Raw genomic sequence first — 15,984 nt, 5'->3', positions numbered from 1 at the left:
TTGTCTCTCTGTCTGTCTGTCTCCCTCTCTCTCTTTCTCTTTGTCTCTTTGTCCCTCTGTCTGTGTCTCTCTCTCTCTTTGTCTCTGTGTGCCTGTCTCTCTTTGTCTCTCTGTCTGTCTGTCTTTGTCTCTCTGTCTGTCTGTCTTTGTCTCTCTGTCTCCCTCTCTGTCTGTCTGTCTTTGTCTCTCTGTCTGTCTCCCTCTCTCTTTCTCTTTGTCTCTCTGTCTGTCTGTCTCGCTCTCTTTGTCTCTCTGTCTGTCTCCCTCGCTCTCTTTGTCTCTCTGTCTGTGTCCCTCTCTCTCTTTGTCTCTGTCTGTCTGTCTCGCTCTCTTTGTCTCTCTGTCTGTCTCCCTCGCTCTCTTTGTCTCTCCGTCTGTGTCCCTCTCTCTCTTTGTCTCTGTCTGTCTCCCTCGCTCTCTTTGTCTCTCTGTCTGTCTCCCTCTCTCTTTGTCTCTCTGTCTGTGTCCCTCTCTCTCTTTGTCTCTGTCTGTCTGTCTCTCTTTGTCTGTGTCTGTCTGTCTCGCTCTCTTTGTCTCTCTGTCTGTCTCCCTCACTCTCTTTGTCTCTCCGTCTGTGTCCCTCTCTCTCTTTGTCTCTGTCTGTCTCCCTCGCTCTCTTTGTCTCTCTGTCTGTCTCCCTCGCTCTCTTTGTCTCTCCGTCTGTCTCCCTCTCTCTCTTTGTGTCTCTGTCTGTCTCTCTTTGTCTCTCTATCTGTCTCCCTCGCTCTCTTTGTCTCTGTCTGTCTGTCTTGCTCTCTTTGTCTCTCTTTGTCTCTCTTTCTGTCTCCTTCTCTCTTTGTCTCTCTATCTTCCTCTCTCTCTTTGTCTCTCTGTCTGTCTCTCTGTCTGTCTCCCTCTCTCTCTTTGTCTCTCTGTCTGTGTCCCTCTCTCTCTTTGTCTCTGTCTGTCTGTCTCGCTCTCTTTGTCTCTCTGTCTGTCTCCCTCGCTCTCTTTGTCTCTCCGTCTGTGTCCCTCTCTCTCTTTGTCTCTCTGTCTGTCTCCCTTGCTCTCTTTGTCTCTCTGTCTGTCTCCCTCTCTCTCTGTCTCTCTGTCTGTGTCCCTCTCTCTCTTTGTCTCTGTCTGTCTGTCTCTCTTTGTCTCTCTGTCTGTGTCCCTCTCTCTCTTTGTCTCTGTCTGTCTGTCTCGCTCTCTTTGTCTCTCTGTCTGTTTCCCTCGCTCTCTTTGTCTCTCCATCTGTGTCCCTCTCTCTCTTTGTCTCTGTCTGTCTCCCTCGCTCTGTTTGTCTCTCTGTCTGTCTCCCTCGCTCTCTTTGTCTCTCTGTCTGTGTCCCTCGCTCTCTTTGTGTCTCCGTCTGTGTCCCTCTCTCTCTTTGTCTCTCTGTCTGTCTCCCTCTCTCTCTTTGTGTCTCCGTTTGTGTCCCTCTCTCTCTTTGTCTCTGTCTGTCTGTCTCTCTGTCTGTCTCCCTCGCTCTCTTTGTCTCTCTGTCTGTGTCCCTCTCTCTCTTTGTGTGTCTCCCTCTCTCTCTTTGTCTCTCTGTCTGTCTGTCTTTCTGTCTCTGTCTGTCTCTCTCTCGCTGTCTGGCTGCGTCTCTGTCTCCGTAGATGTATTGTCTGTTGAAGGACTGGCCATTAATGGAGCCAGAGTCTGCCTTGGAGTTGTTGGACTGTAATTTTCCAGATCCCATGGTGAGAGAGTTTGCCCTGCGCTGCCTGGTCCAGGGCCTGACGGATGACAAACTCTCCCAGTACCTCCTGCAGCTGGTCCAGGTACCAGGCCCGTACCATCAACCACATCTCTAGCAGCGTAACCCCCATCACAGCACTGAGCTGACTCTGTGTGTGTGTTCTAGGTGTTGAAGTATGAAATGTACCTAGATAATCCTCTTGCACGCTTCCTGATTAAAAAAGCTCTGACCAATCAGAGAGTAGGACACTTCTTCTTCTGGCATCTCAAGTAAGTTTCCCAGTTTTTAACAGTTCTCTAGAATGGATGGATGGATGGGTTTCTAAAGAGCAGGGAAGGAATTGAGAAGCAGGTGTTCTGACTGGTAAATACCAGCCATCATACGGACGTCCTCTTCTGACTGTCTGCAGTATTATGGGATGGAGCAGATACAGGTGGCAGGTACTATTACTATTATAAGTATCTCTTACCTGGAGAGAATAACAGCGAGACCAGTTGTACAATACATTACAGTTCCTTAACCACGAGTATTATAGATATACAATTTTAATGAGGTCAGAGGTCAGAGACATTGGACCCTGACAAGAATGGAAAGAATATCCCATGACACTAAGATCATAATGGATGCTAGAGAAGTGATGGAGGGATAGAATGATGATGGATGATGGAGAAGTGAGAGACAGATAGGATGAAGATGGATGACAGAAATTATGGAGAGACAGAAGGATGATGGAGAGATAGAGGGATGATGGAGAGACAGAGGATGATGGAGAGATAGAGGGATGATGGAGAGACAGAAGGATGATGGAGAGATAGAAGGATGATGGAGAGACAGAATGATGATGGATGACAGAAGTGATGTGAGATGGAAGGATAATGGATGATGGATGACAGAAGTGATGAGAGATGGAAGGATGATGGATGACAGAATGATGTGAGATGGAAGGATGACGAGAGATAGAATGATGATGGATGACAGAAGTGATGTGAGATGGAAGGATAGTGGATGATGGATGACAGAAGTGATGAGAGACAGAATGATGATGGATGACAGAAGTGATGTGAGATGGAAGGATAATGGATGATGGATGACAGAAGTGATGAGAGATGGAAGGATGATGGAGAGACAGAATGATGATAGATGACAGAAGTGATGAGAGATGGAAGGATGATGGAGAGATAGAAGGATGATGGAGAGACAGAATGATGATGGATGACAGAAGTGATGTGAGATGGAAGGATAATGGATGATGGATGACAGAAGTGATGTGAGATGGAAGGATAATGGATGATGGATGACAGAAGTGATGTGAGATGGAAGGATAATGGATGATGGATGACAGAAGTGATGAGAGACAGAATGATGATGGATGACAGAAGTGATGTGAGATGGAAGGATAATGGATGACAGAAGTGATGAGAGATGGAAGGATGATGGAGAGATAGAAGGATGATGGAGAGACAGAATGATGGTGGATGACAGAAGTGATGAGAGACAGAAGGATGATGGAGAGATAGAAGGATGATGGAGAGACAGAATGATGATGGATGACAGAAGTGATGAGAGACAGAAGGATGATGGAGAGATAGAGGGATGATGGAGAGACAGAAGGATGATGGAGAGATAGAAGGATGATGGAGAGACAGAATGATGATGGATGACAGAAGTGATGAGAGATGGAAGGATGATGGAGAGATAGAGGGATGATGGAGAGACAGAAGGATGATGAAGAGATAGGGTCAGTAGAGTTATGGTCTGGTGACAGAATAGAGACACTGAGGAGTTTAAATAAAAACGATTTTAAATATTGAGTTTGAATTTCAACCATTAATCATTCAGAAAGAATCATAAGTTGATTACAACTTTTTATCGACTGTGTGTGTGTGTGTGTGTGTGTGTGTGTGTGTGTGTGTGTGTGTGTGTGTGTTTCAGGTCAGAGATGCATAACAAGACGGTGTCTCGGCGTTTTGGGTTGTTGCTGGAGGCGTTCTGTAGAGCATGTGGCATGTACCTCAAACACCTCAACAGACAGGTGGGACACTGCTCTGTGGGTGGCTGGGTGTGCGTGTGTGTGTGTGTGAGAGAGAGAGACGTATGTGTGTGCGTATATATAAATATATCTATCTATATCTATATCTGTCTATCTAGATACATACACACAAACACACACATATATACACTCACTGGCCACTTTACTAGGTACACCTTGCTAGTACCGGGTTGGACCCCCTTTAGCCTTCAGAACTGCCTTAATCCTTCGTGGCATAGATTCAACAAGGTACTGGAAACATTCCTCAGAGAGTTTGGTCCATATTGACATGATAGCATCACGCAGTTGCTGCAGATTTGTCGGCTGCACATCCATGATGCGAATCTCCCGGTCCACCACATCCCAAAGGTGCTCTATTGGATAGAGATCTGGTGACTGTGGAGGCCATTTGAGTACAGTGAACTCATTGTCATGTTCAAGAAACCAGTCTGAGATGATTCGAGCTTTATGACATGGCGCGTTATCCTGCTGGAAGTAGCCATCAGAAGATGGGAACACTGTGGTCATAAAGGGATGGACATGGTCAGCAACAATACTCAGGTAGGCTGTGGCGTTGACACGATGCTCAATTGGTACTAAGGGGCCCAAAGTGTGCCAAGAAAATATCCCCCACACCATTACACCACCACCAGCAGCCTGAACCGTTGATACAAGGCAGGATGGATCCACGCTTTCATGTTGTTGACGCCAAATTCGGACCCTACCATCCGAATGTCGCAGCAGAAATCGAGACTCATCAGACCAGGCAACGTTTTTCCAATCTTCTATTGTCCAATGTTGGTGAGCCTGTGCGAATTGTAGCCTCAGTTTCCTGTTCTTAGCTGACAGGAGTGGCACCCGGTGTGGTCTTCTGCTGCTGTAGCACATCTGCCTCAAGGTTCGACGTGTTGTGCGTTCACAGATGCTCTTCTGCATACCTCGGTTGTAATGAGGGGTTATTTGAGTTACTGTTGCCTTTCTATCAGCTCGAACCAGTCTGGCCATTCCCCTCTGACCTCTGGCATCAACAAGGCATTTTCACCCACAGAACTCCCCCTCACTGGATATTTTCTCTTTTTCGGGCCATTCTGTGTAAACCCTAGAGATGGTTGTGCGTGAAAATCCCAGTAGATCAGCAGTTTCTGAAATACTCAGACCAGCCCGTCTGGCACCAACAACCATGCCACGTTCAAAGTCACTTAAATCACCTTTCTTCCCCATTCTGATGCTCGGTTTGAACTGCAGCAGATCGTCTTGACCATGTCTACATGCCTAAATGCATTGAGTTGCTGCCATGTGATTGGCTGATTAGAAATTTGCGTTAACGAGCAGTTGGACAGGTGTGCCTAATAAAGTGGCCGGTGAGTGTATATATATATATATATATATATATGTCGCGTTTTTTTCCGAAACCGTCAATGGTGTTGTTATAAGTGCTCAACTAATGAGGACCGGATATATATACATACATACATACATACATATATACATATACACACACACACACACACACACACATACATATACATATATAGTATACTAGAAGAACCCCACTACAATGTAGCGGTTTGGTTATCCACCCGTCTAAATCTCCCTCCTCTTCATCCTGCTAGCTAACCGCCTTCCCCCTGCCCCTAAACCCCCCCACTCCAGCTCCCTTCCTCCAAATGCTCAGAATCATCTGAAATGCCGAGAAAAGTGGTTTTTAGCCATTTTTAGAAAATGCATATTTTGCATAATTATGCATAATTATTATAATTATTTTAATTTTCTGCTATTTTTCTGGTCCTCTCTGGAACAATACCTACCACCTCCAAAAAAAATTAGGATCATAAGTGCATTTTTGTAAAAATGCATATATTTTGCATAATGCCAAAACATTTCTAAGTCCCAGAAACATTTTTTATATATAGGTGAAACAATCAAAGATGCTCAGAATCATCTGAAATGCCGAGAAAAGTGGTTTTTAGCCATTTTTAGAAAAATGCATATTTTGCATATTTATGCATAATTGTGCATAATTTTAATTTTCTGGGGTTTTTCCCTTACTCTCTGAGACAATACCTACCACCTCCAAAAAGAATTAGGATCATAAGTGCTTTAGTTTTCGGTCCCGCTATCTACACTAACTAACACACACACACACTAGCACCACAGTCACACACATTCCGAAAATATAGGAGTAGATATATATATAGATAGATAGATGTAGGAATTTTTTTTTTCATTCATTCATTATCCAAACTGCTTATCCTTACTCAGGGTTGTGGGAGATGTAGAGAGAGACTACAGGCATCCTCTGTTGTCTGGACGTGGCTCTGCAGACATGATAGGGCCCCGTCTCTTTTTGTTATTTACATGCAGTGTGTGTGTGTGTGTGTGTGTGTGTGTGTGTGTGTGTGTGTGTGTGTGTGTGCAGGTAGAGGCGATGGATAAACTAGTGAACCTGACAGACACTCTGAAACAAGAAAAGAAGGATGAGACTCAGAAGGTATGACCCCCCCCCCCCCACACACACACACACACACACACACAGTTGGTCTGTTTGTGTTAGGGTCCTACAGTGTTCTACACTGATTGGTTTATCGCGTGTCTCTTATGTGTGTTGTGATTGGCTGTTAGACCCAGATGAAGTTCCTGGTTGAACACATGTCCCGCCCAGATTACATGGAAGCTCTGCAGGGATTCGTCTCTCCTCTAAACCCTGTTCACCAGCTTGGCAACCTCCGGTAACTAGCTAAACATACCAACTAACTAACTAACTAAACACAGGACTCAGTGGCGCTGTGCTAGCACTGTGTGCTCGCCTAAAAGCAAGGAGGTTCTGGGTTTGATTCCCACTTGGGGCAGGGTTGGCACTGTGGGAGTTTGCATGTGGCTGTCTGTGTACTCTGCATGTTCTCCCTGTCCCCAGGTGGCCTTTCTGTGTGGAGTTTGTAAGTGTTCACATGGGTTCCCTCAAATGTCAAAAAAGAACCCAGATAAAAGTATGCAGAAGGTTCCACTGTCCTGTCCCTGACCATGACATGGACAGCCATCTGGAACTAGTCCCTGAGCGCTGAAGAAAAGGGCCTCCTGTCCTGTCCCTGACCACGACATGGACTCATCTGGAACTGGTCCCTTGGCACTGAAGAAAAGGGCCTCCTGTCCTGTCCCTGACCATGACATGGACAGCCATCTGGAACTGGTCCCTGGGCGCTGAAGAAAAGGGCCTCCTGTCCTGTCCCTGACCATGACATGGACTCATCTGGAACTGGTCCCTGGGCGCTGAAGAAAAGGGCCTCCTGTCCTGTCCCTGACCATGACATGGACAGCCAGAACAACTAAAGAAGATATGTGATGAGAATTGCATTGCCTTTGTGAAACTAGGAAAGTTTCACAACATCAGATGGTCTGCATGGAGGCAAGAGACTCTGTTGAAAATATGGAGGCTGTTACCTGCCATTCCAGTTCAAGTGTCTACAGTGATGACAGTGACCTAAAACATGTCTGCACAGAGCGTTTTCAGTGTTTCCTAGCCAACATGCTGGACCCTGGAAACATGGTACAGTTCACCTCCCTCAGGTTCCAGCAAGATAAACTGACTATTGGTGAATGCAGAGATGAGCTCATGGCAGCTGCTGGACAGTTGACACTACTGCTGGACAGTGAAGCAAGTACAGGAAAGAGACTGTTTCAAATGCTGACAGGGACAAGGCTGATGTACTGAGAGGTCTAATTCACGAGTTTGAAAGCAGATACGTATCCCTCAAATCATGTGATTTATTTTTGATCCTTCAACCTGGCCTCAAGAAATGCAGACCTCCTCAGTTTTGGCAACACAACACTTACAAACTTGAGGCCAGCTTGTCTGTTGACAGAGACTCCACTGTAAGAGAATGGATGTGTTTAAAGCAAGCAGGAGAACATGTGGCAGCCTCCTCTGTATATGACTTGGTCAACACAGTGGAGATAAGTAATCCAGGTAGTTACTCCAACATTCATAAAGTCCTTCTGTTGTCCCTGACACTGCCCTTGAGCAGTTCTGCATGTGAGATGGGATTTTCACATCTCAATATAATAAAAAGCAAGTACAGATCCTGCCTGTCAGACTCTCGCCTCTCATCCCTGATGCACATCCACTTGGCTAAGATGACAACAGAGGCTTTTGACCCAAAGCCAGCTGTTGACTTATGGATGCAAACAGCTAATCACAGACTCAACCAGGGAGGAAGAAGTAGGCCTACATCTTCATCTGCCATGTTTGAAAAAGAGGAAGACGGTGAGGAGAGCAGTCAGGAGGGTAATGATGACGACAGCTTGTAGGATAACCGTGCCGCGTAAAGACTGAGTACCAAGCAACATCTCCAGGTGCTCCTTGAGAACCAGAGTAAACAAATTATGTACACCCCTGTATATAACTATATAAAAATATTGTTTATTTAATGAGGACAACATGGCAACCCTTTGATATTGTACTACCACAGTGTGGGACGAACATTCCTGCAGTCTATAACATGGATATAATACTTGCATGACATTAATACACAAAATACACATTTGTACACACATTATGCCCTCACACCTTAAATCAGAGGTCTCAGCAACATCCTAAAGGCACAAAGTCTTTCTAAACTGTCAATGAAAAATGAGGGTGATAAAACTCTTAACGAAAGGCATGTTGGCAGAAAAACACTACAACCAGCCAACAATCAACAGCAGTCATACATAGGTTTGGGGGGTACCTGCAGTCAGTTGAGACTGGTGAAGTCACAGATGAGTAGTGAAACATTTCTCCCACTAAACGTTGTGTCCAGATGAACTGATTTAACGTTCTGTGATTTCCTTACCTGGATTATTGAGCATGCATCAAGACATTTTTACTCATTTTGGTGAGGATTGCCTTAAAATTGTACATGAGTACAAGCAAATGACGCAAAAGATGGCAGACTACAGGAACCACCTGTGATTCAGCCTCATGTGCAGACAGAGCAGGATTACACCTAAGAGTCTGCAAATGAAATCTTCGGTCAAGGACCACCGAGCTAACCAGATCCTCCAGAAGGCACAGAGCCAGCTGTTGAACGAACAGGTGAGACAAACTAATTTTACCATCGACGCTTTGAAAGCCAAGGAGGAGCAGATCCAACAGAGACTCACATCATGTCTAGATGAGACCACTTTCCAATGTGTGATTGAGTTCACAAAGGCTTATCTAACACGACATGGAAAGTCGAAAACCGGGCAGCAAAAGAAGGTCGACTTGCTGCACACCAGAGACATCAGCAGACAACAGAGGGGGCAATACTATAGGCAGAAGCAGGGGTGCATGATGGGTTCCCCAGTCCCACCTGTAGTGGCCAACTTGTATATGGAGGAAGTGGAAAAGAGGCTCTGATGTCCTATCCAGGGACACCACCAAGCCACTGGTTCAGATTTGTGGACGACACCTGGGTTAAAATTAAATCACAGGACGTAGCACAATTCACCCACCACATGAACTCTGTGGACACCACATCAAGTTCACCAGGGAGGATGTGGAACATGACAGGGTAGCCTTCTTACACTGTGAAACTGCAGTTGGTGATGGGGGACATTTGATTGTTGATCTTTACCACAACCAACACATACTGATCATTACTTAAGGTTTGACTCTCATCATCGACTGGTGCACAAACTAGGAGTCATCAGGACGCTGTACCACCGAGCTGACGATGTCCCCACCAATACAGCGACCGGGGAAGGGGAGAAATTCCACATTAAACAGGCCCTGGTTAAGTGTGGTTATCCTAACTGGACGTTTGTCAAAACCAGGAAGATGCCCAAACAGTGCACCAGACAATCGAAGAGAGGAGAAGGACAACAGCTGCCTAAGTATAAACGAGTGGTGATTCCATATGTGGTGGGGGTGTTGGAAAAGTCGAGACACGTATTTTCCGAACACCGTGTCTCAGTTGCTTTCAAACCCCAAAATATGCTGTGCCAGAAGTTGGTCCACCCCAAGGATCAGGTCCCCCAGCACAAACAGAGCAATACAGTGTAGCTTTTACGTACCAGGAGGATTGCTGTGACTTGTACATTGGGGAAACTAAACAGACGCTGGCCAAGAGGATGGCACAACACAGGAGAGCTAACACGTCAGACCAGGACTCCACAGTCTACACCATCTACAGGCCAGGACTCCACAGTCTCTACACATCTACAGACCAGGACTCCACAGTCTACACCATCTACAGGCCAGGACTCCACAGTCTACACCATCTACAGGCCAGGAATCCACAGTCTACACCATCTACAGGCCAGGACTCCACAGTCTACACCATCTACAGACCAGGGCTCCACAGTCTACACCATCTACAGACCAGGTCTCCACAGTCTACACCATCTACAGACCAGGACTCCACAGTCTACACCATCTACAGGCCAGGACTCCACAGTCTACACCATCTACAGGCCAGGACTCCACAGTCTACACCATCTACAGACCAGGTCTCCACAGTCTACACCATCTACAGACCAGGACTCCACAGTCTGCACCATCTACAGGCCAGGACTCCACAGTCTACACCATCTACAGGCCAGGACTCCACAGTCTACACCATCTACAGACCAGGTCTCCACAGTCTACACAGTCTACACCATCTACTGGCCAGGACTCCACAGTCTACACCATCTACAGTCCAGGTCTCCACAGTCTACACCATCTACAGACCAGGTCTCCACAGTCTACACCATCTACAGACCAGGACTCCACAGTCTACACCATCTACAGACCAGGTCTCCACAGTCTACACCATCTACAGGCCAGTGGCCACTCTTTCCAGGATGAGGACGTGCACATCCTTGATAAGGAGGAACGTTAATGGGGAGTCAAAGAGACCATCTTTGAGAAGAGGGAATGACCATACCTGAACCAGGGGGGGGGGGGGGCTAAGAGAACATCTGTCACCATCTTACAATGCTGTGATAACAACTATTCCCCAATCCTCTGTGAATAGTACACATGACCACTGTAACTAGTTAATGGTCACACCCATATTTGCAGATGAAACTGGTCGTTACATATATAATAATAATAATAATAATAATAATAAATCAATCTTATATAGCGCTTTTCTAACACTCAAAGTTGCTTAACAATAAACGGGGAGAAACAACACGACAGATGAACATAACACAGACATACAGGGGCGGATGGGAAGGGGGGCAGACATACAGGGGCGGATGGGAAGGGGGGCAGACATACAGGGGTGGATGGGAAGGGGGGCAGACATACAGGGGCGGATGGGAAGGGGGGCAGACATACAGGGGCGGATGGGAAGGGGGGCAGACATACAGGGGCGGATGGGAAGGGGGGCAGACATACAGGGGCGGATGGGAAGGGGGGCAGACATACAGGGGTGGATGGGAAGGGGGGCAGACATACAGGGGTGGATGGGAAGGGGGGCTACAAGAGGGAGAAGCGGCAGCCACACATGACACCAGCAGTACTCTCCCACTTGGACAGATATAAAGGGAAAGAAAAACAAACATCATAAATCACATAAATGACAGATGCAGGTGGAGCCTGCCCCAGACCAGGGGTGGATGAGCGGTTTGGGGGGCACGAGAAGGCAATGGAGAAAAGGTGTGTCTTGAGATGGGATTGGAAGAGTGGGAGGGATTATGAGTCTCTAATGATTTGGGGGAGTGAGTTTCAGAGGCTGGGAGCTGCTCTGGAGAAGGATCGGTCACCAAAGCCGTGGAGGTGGGACCTGGGGTTGGAGAGAAGGGAGGCTGAGGTGGATCTGAGGAACTGAGAGGGTTTATAGGGGGAGAGGAGATCGGTGAGGTATGGGGGAGCCAGTTTGTGAAGGGCTTTATAAGTAAGAACCAGGAGTTTGTAATTGATGCGGTGGGAGATGGGTAGCCAGTGGAGGTCTTTTAGGACGGAGGTGATGTGGTGCCAGCATTTGGTGAAAGTTAAAAGTCGGGCGGATGCGTTCTGGACCAGTTGGAGTCTCTTGATGGAGCTAGCACTGATGCCATAGAGGAGTGAGCTGCAGTAATCAAGGTGGGAGGAGGTGAAGGCATGGATCAGTATCTCAGGAGCAGGGCGTGTGAGAGAGGTTACACATTTATTAAGGCAGAGCCTACACACACACACACACACACACACACACACACACACACACACACACACAGCACCTTACATACACCGGCGCACACTATTTATTATTACTGCTTTATGTTTTGTTCGAAACACAAGAATTTTACTCTTTTGTACTTGTCTAATGGTATACATACATATATATACACATATATACACACACACACACACACACACACACACACACACACACATATATACATATGTATATATATACACTCACTGGCCACTTTATTAGGTACACCTTGCTAGTACCGGGTTGGACCCCCTTTAGCCTTCAGAACTGCCTTAATCCTTCGTGGCATAGATTCAACAAGGTACTGGAAACATTCCTCAGAGAGTTTGGTCCATATTGACATGATCGCATCACGCAGTTGCTGCAGATTTGTCGGCTGCACATCCATGATGCGAATCTCCCGGTCCACCACATCCCAAAGGTGCTCTATTGGATTGAGATCTGGTGACTGTGGAGGCCATTTGAGTACAGTGAACTCATTGTCATGTTCAAGAAACCAGTCTGAGATGATTCGAGCTTTATGACATGGCGCGTTATCCTGCTGGAAGTAGCCATCAGAAGATGGGAACACTGTGGTCATAAAGGGATGGACATGGTCAGCAACAATACTCAGGTAGGCTGTGGCGTTGACACGATGCTCAATTGGTACTAAGGGGCCCAAAGTGTGCCAAGAAAATATCCCCCACACCATTACACCACCACCACCAGCCTGAACCGTTGATACAAGGCAGGATGGATCCATGCTTTCATGTTGTTGACGCCAAATTCGGACCCTACCATCCGAATGTCGCAGCAGAAATCGAGACTCATCAGACCAGGCAACGTTTTTCCAATCTTCTATTGTCCAATTTTGGTGAGCCTGTGCGAATTGTAGCCTCAGTTTCCTGTTCCTAGCTGACAGGAGTGGCACCCGGTGTGGTCTTCTGCTGCTGTAGCCCATCTGCCTCAAGGTTCTACGTGTTGTGCGTTCAGAGATGCTCTTCTGCATACCTCGGTTGTAATGAGTGGTTATTTGAGTTACTGTTGCCTTTCTATCAGCTCGAACCAGTCTGGCCATTCTCCTCTGACCTCTGGCATCAACAAGGCATTTTCACCCACAGAACTGCCGCTCACTGGATATTTTCTCTTTTTCGGACCATTCTCTGTAAACCCTAGAGATGGTTGTGCGTGAAGATCCCAGTAGATCAGCAGTTTCTGAAATACTCAGACCAGCCCGTCTGGCACCAACAACCATGCCACGTTCAAAGTCACTTAAATCACCTTTCTTCCCCATTCTGATGCTCGGTTTGAACTGCAGCAGATCGTCTTGACCATGTCTACATGCCTAAATGCATTGAGTTGCTGCCATGTGATTGGCTGATTAGAAATTTGCGTTAACGAGCAGTTGGACAGGTGTGCCTAATAAAGTGGCCGGTGAGTGTATGTGTGTATGTATAAAGACGTAACAATAAAGGATCTTAAATCTTGAAAGTGACCTCTTCAGTCTCTACTGACAGCAGGTACCCCACCCTTATACACAACACACTGACTGCAGGTACCCCACCCTTATACACAACACAGTGACTGCAGGTACCCCACCCTTATACACAACACAGTGACTGCAGGTACCCCACCCTTATACACAACACAGTGACTGCAGGTACCCCACCCTTATACACAACACAGTGACTGCAGGTACCCCACCCTTATACACAACACAGTGACTGCAGGTACCCCACCCTTATACACAACACACTGACTGCAGGTACCCCACCCTTATACACAACACACTGACTGCAGGTACCCCACCCTTATACACAACACAGTGACTGCAGGTACCCCACCCTTATACACAACACAGTGACTGCAGGTACCCCACCCTTATACACAACACAGTGACTGCAGGTACCCCACCCTTATACACAATACAGTGACTGCAGGTACCCCACCCTTATACACAAAACAGTGACTGCAGGTACCCCACCCTTATACACAATACAGTGACTGCAGGTGTCCCCACCTTTATAAACAATACAGTGACTGCAGGTGTCCCCACCCTTATACACAATACAGTGACTGCAGGTGTCCCCACCCTTATAACCAATACAGTGACTGCAGGTACCCCACCCTTATACACAATACAGTGACTGCAGGTGTCCCCACCCTTATACACAATACAGTGACTGCAGGTACCCCACCCTTATACACAATACAGTGACTGCAGGTACCCCACCCTTATACACAACACAGTGGCTGCAGGTGACCCCACCCTTATACACAATACAGTGACTGCAGGTACCCCACCCTTATACACAACACAGTGGCTGCAGGTGTCCCCACCCTTATACACAACACAGTGACAGCGGGTGTCCCCACCCTTATAAACAATACAGTGACTGTAGGTACCCCACCCTTATAGTGACTGTAGGTACCCCACCCTTATAACCAATACAGTGACTGCAGGTACCCCACCCTTATAAACACTACAGTGACTGCAGGTACCCCACCCTTATAAACACTACAGTGACTGCAGGTACCCCACCCTTATAAACACTACAGTGACTGCAGGTACCCCACCCTTATACACAATACAGCGACTGCAGGTACCCCACCCTTATAAACAATACAGTGACTGCAGGTACCCCACCCTTATCACCAATACAGTGACTGCAGGTACCCCACCCTTATAAACACTACAGTGACTGCAGGTACCCCACCCTTATAAACACTACAGTGACTGCAGGTACCCCACCCTTATACACAATACAGCGACTGCAGGTACCCCACCCTTATAAACAATACAGTGACTGCAGGTACCCCACCCTTATCACCAATACAGTGACTGCAGGTACCCCACCCTTATAAACACTACAGTGACTGCAGGTACCCCACCCTTATAAACAATACAGTGACTGTAGGTACCCCACCCTTATAAACAATACAGCGACTGCAGGTACCCCACCCTTATAACCAATACAGTGACTGCAGGTACCCCACCTTTATAAACAATACAGTGACTGCAGGTACCCCACCCTTATACCCAATACAGTGACTGCAGGTACCCCACCCTTATACACAATATAGTGACTGTAGGTACCCCACCCTTATAAACAATACAGTGACTGCAGGTACCCCACCCTTATACACAATATAGTGACTGTAGGTACCCCACCCTTATAGTGACTGTAGGTACCCCACCCTTATAAACAATACAGTGACTGCAGGTACCCCACCCTTATAACCAACACAGTGACTGCAGGTACCCCACCCTTATAACCAATACAGTGACTGCAGGTACCCCACCCTTATAAACAATACAGTGACTGCAGGTACCCCACCTTTATAAACAATACAGTGACTGCAGGTACCCCACCCTTATACCCAATACAGTGACTGCAGGTACCCCACCCTTATACACAATATAGTGACTGTAGGTACCCCACCCTTATAAACAATACAGTGACTGCAGGTACCCCACCCTTATACACAATATAGTGACTGTAGGTACCCCACCCTTATAGTGACTGTAGGTACCCCACCCTTATAAACAATACAGTGACTGCAGGTACCCCAACCTTATAACCAATACAGTGACTGCAGGTACCCCACCCTTATAACCAACACAGTGACTGCAGGTACCCCACCCTTATAACCAATACAGCGACTGCAGGTACCCCACCCTTATAACCAATACAGTGACTGCAGGTACCCCACCCTTATAACCAACACATTGACTGCAGGTACCCCACCCTTATAACCAATACAGTGACTGCAGGTACCCCACCCTGATAACCAATACAGCGACTGCAGGTACCCCACCCTTATAACCAATACAGTGACTGCAGGTACCCCACCCTTATAACCAATACAGCGACTGCAGGTACCCCACCCTTATAACCAATACAGTGACTGCAGGTACCCCACCCTTATAACCAAAACAGTGACTGCAGGTACCCCACCCTTATACACAATATAGTGACTGTAGGTACCCCACCCTTATAGTGACTGTAGGTACCCCACCCTTATAACCAATACAGTGACTGCAGGTACCCCACCCTTATAACCAACACAGTGACTGCAGGTACCCCACCCTTATAACCAACACAGTGACTGCAGGTACCCCACCCTTATAAACAATACAGTGACTGTAGGTACCCCACCCTTATAGTGACTGTAGGTACCCCACC

The 15,984-nt window shown here is 47.0% G+C and overlaps 1 protein-coding gene across 2 annotated transcripts in view; it reads left to right on the top strand.

The window, feature by feature from the left end:
• The window catches only part of zgc:158659 (uncharacterized protein LOC791141 homolog), a 249,431-nt gene that overhangs the window by 167,477 nt on the left and 65,970 nt on the right, over positions 1 to 15,984 (top strand). For both annotated transcript variants that reach the window (XM_056300257.1, XM_056300256.1), the window contains exons 17-21: positions 1,563 to 1,727; positions 1,811 to 1,914; positions 3,578 to 3,677; positions 6,094 to 6,165; positions 6,297 to 6,403. In XM_056300257.1, the coding sequence (XP_056156232.1) occupies positions 1,563 to 1,727; positions 1,811 to 1,914; positions 3,578 to 3,677; positions 6,094 to 6,165; positions 6,297 to 6,403 (548 nt within the window). The remainder of the gene's footprint in view (positions 1 to 1,562; positions 1,728 to 1,810; positions 1,915 to 3,577; positions 3,678 to 6,093; positions 6,166 to 6,296; positions 6,404 to 15,984) is intronic.

Source organism: Lampris incognitus, chromosome 20, assembly GCF_029633865.1.
Source record: "Lampris incognitus isolate fLamInc1 chromosome 20, fLamInc1.hap2, whole genome shotgun sequence".
NCBI classification, from domain to species: domain Eukaryota; kingdom Metazoa; phylum Chordata; class Actinopteri; order Lampriformes; family Lampridae; genus Lampris; species Lampris incognitus.
The sequence above is the reverse complement of the archived record's forward strand: the minus strand, read 5'-3'. Positions and strand labels throughout refer to the sequence as shown.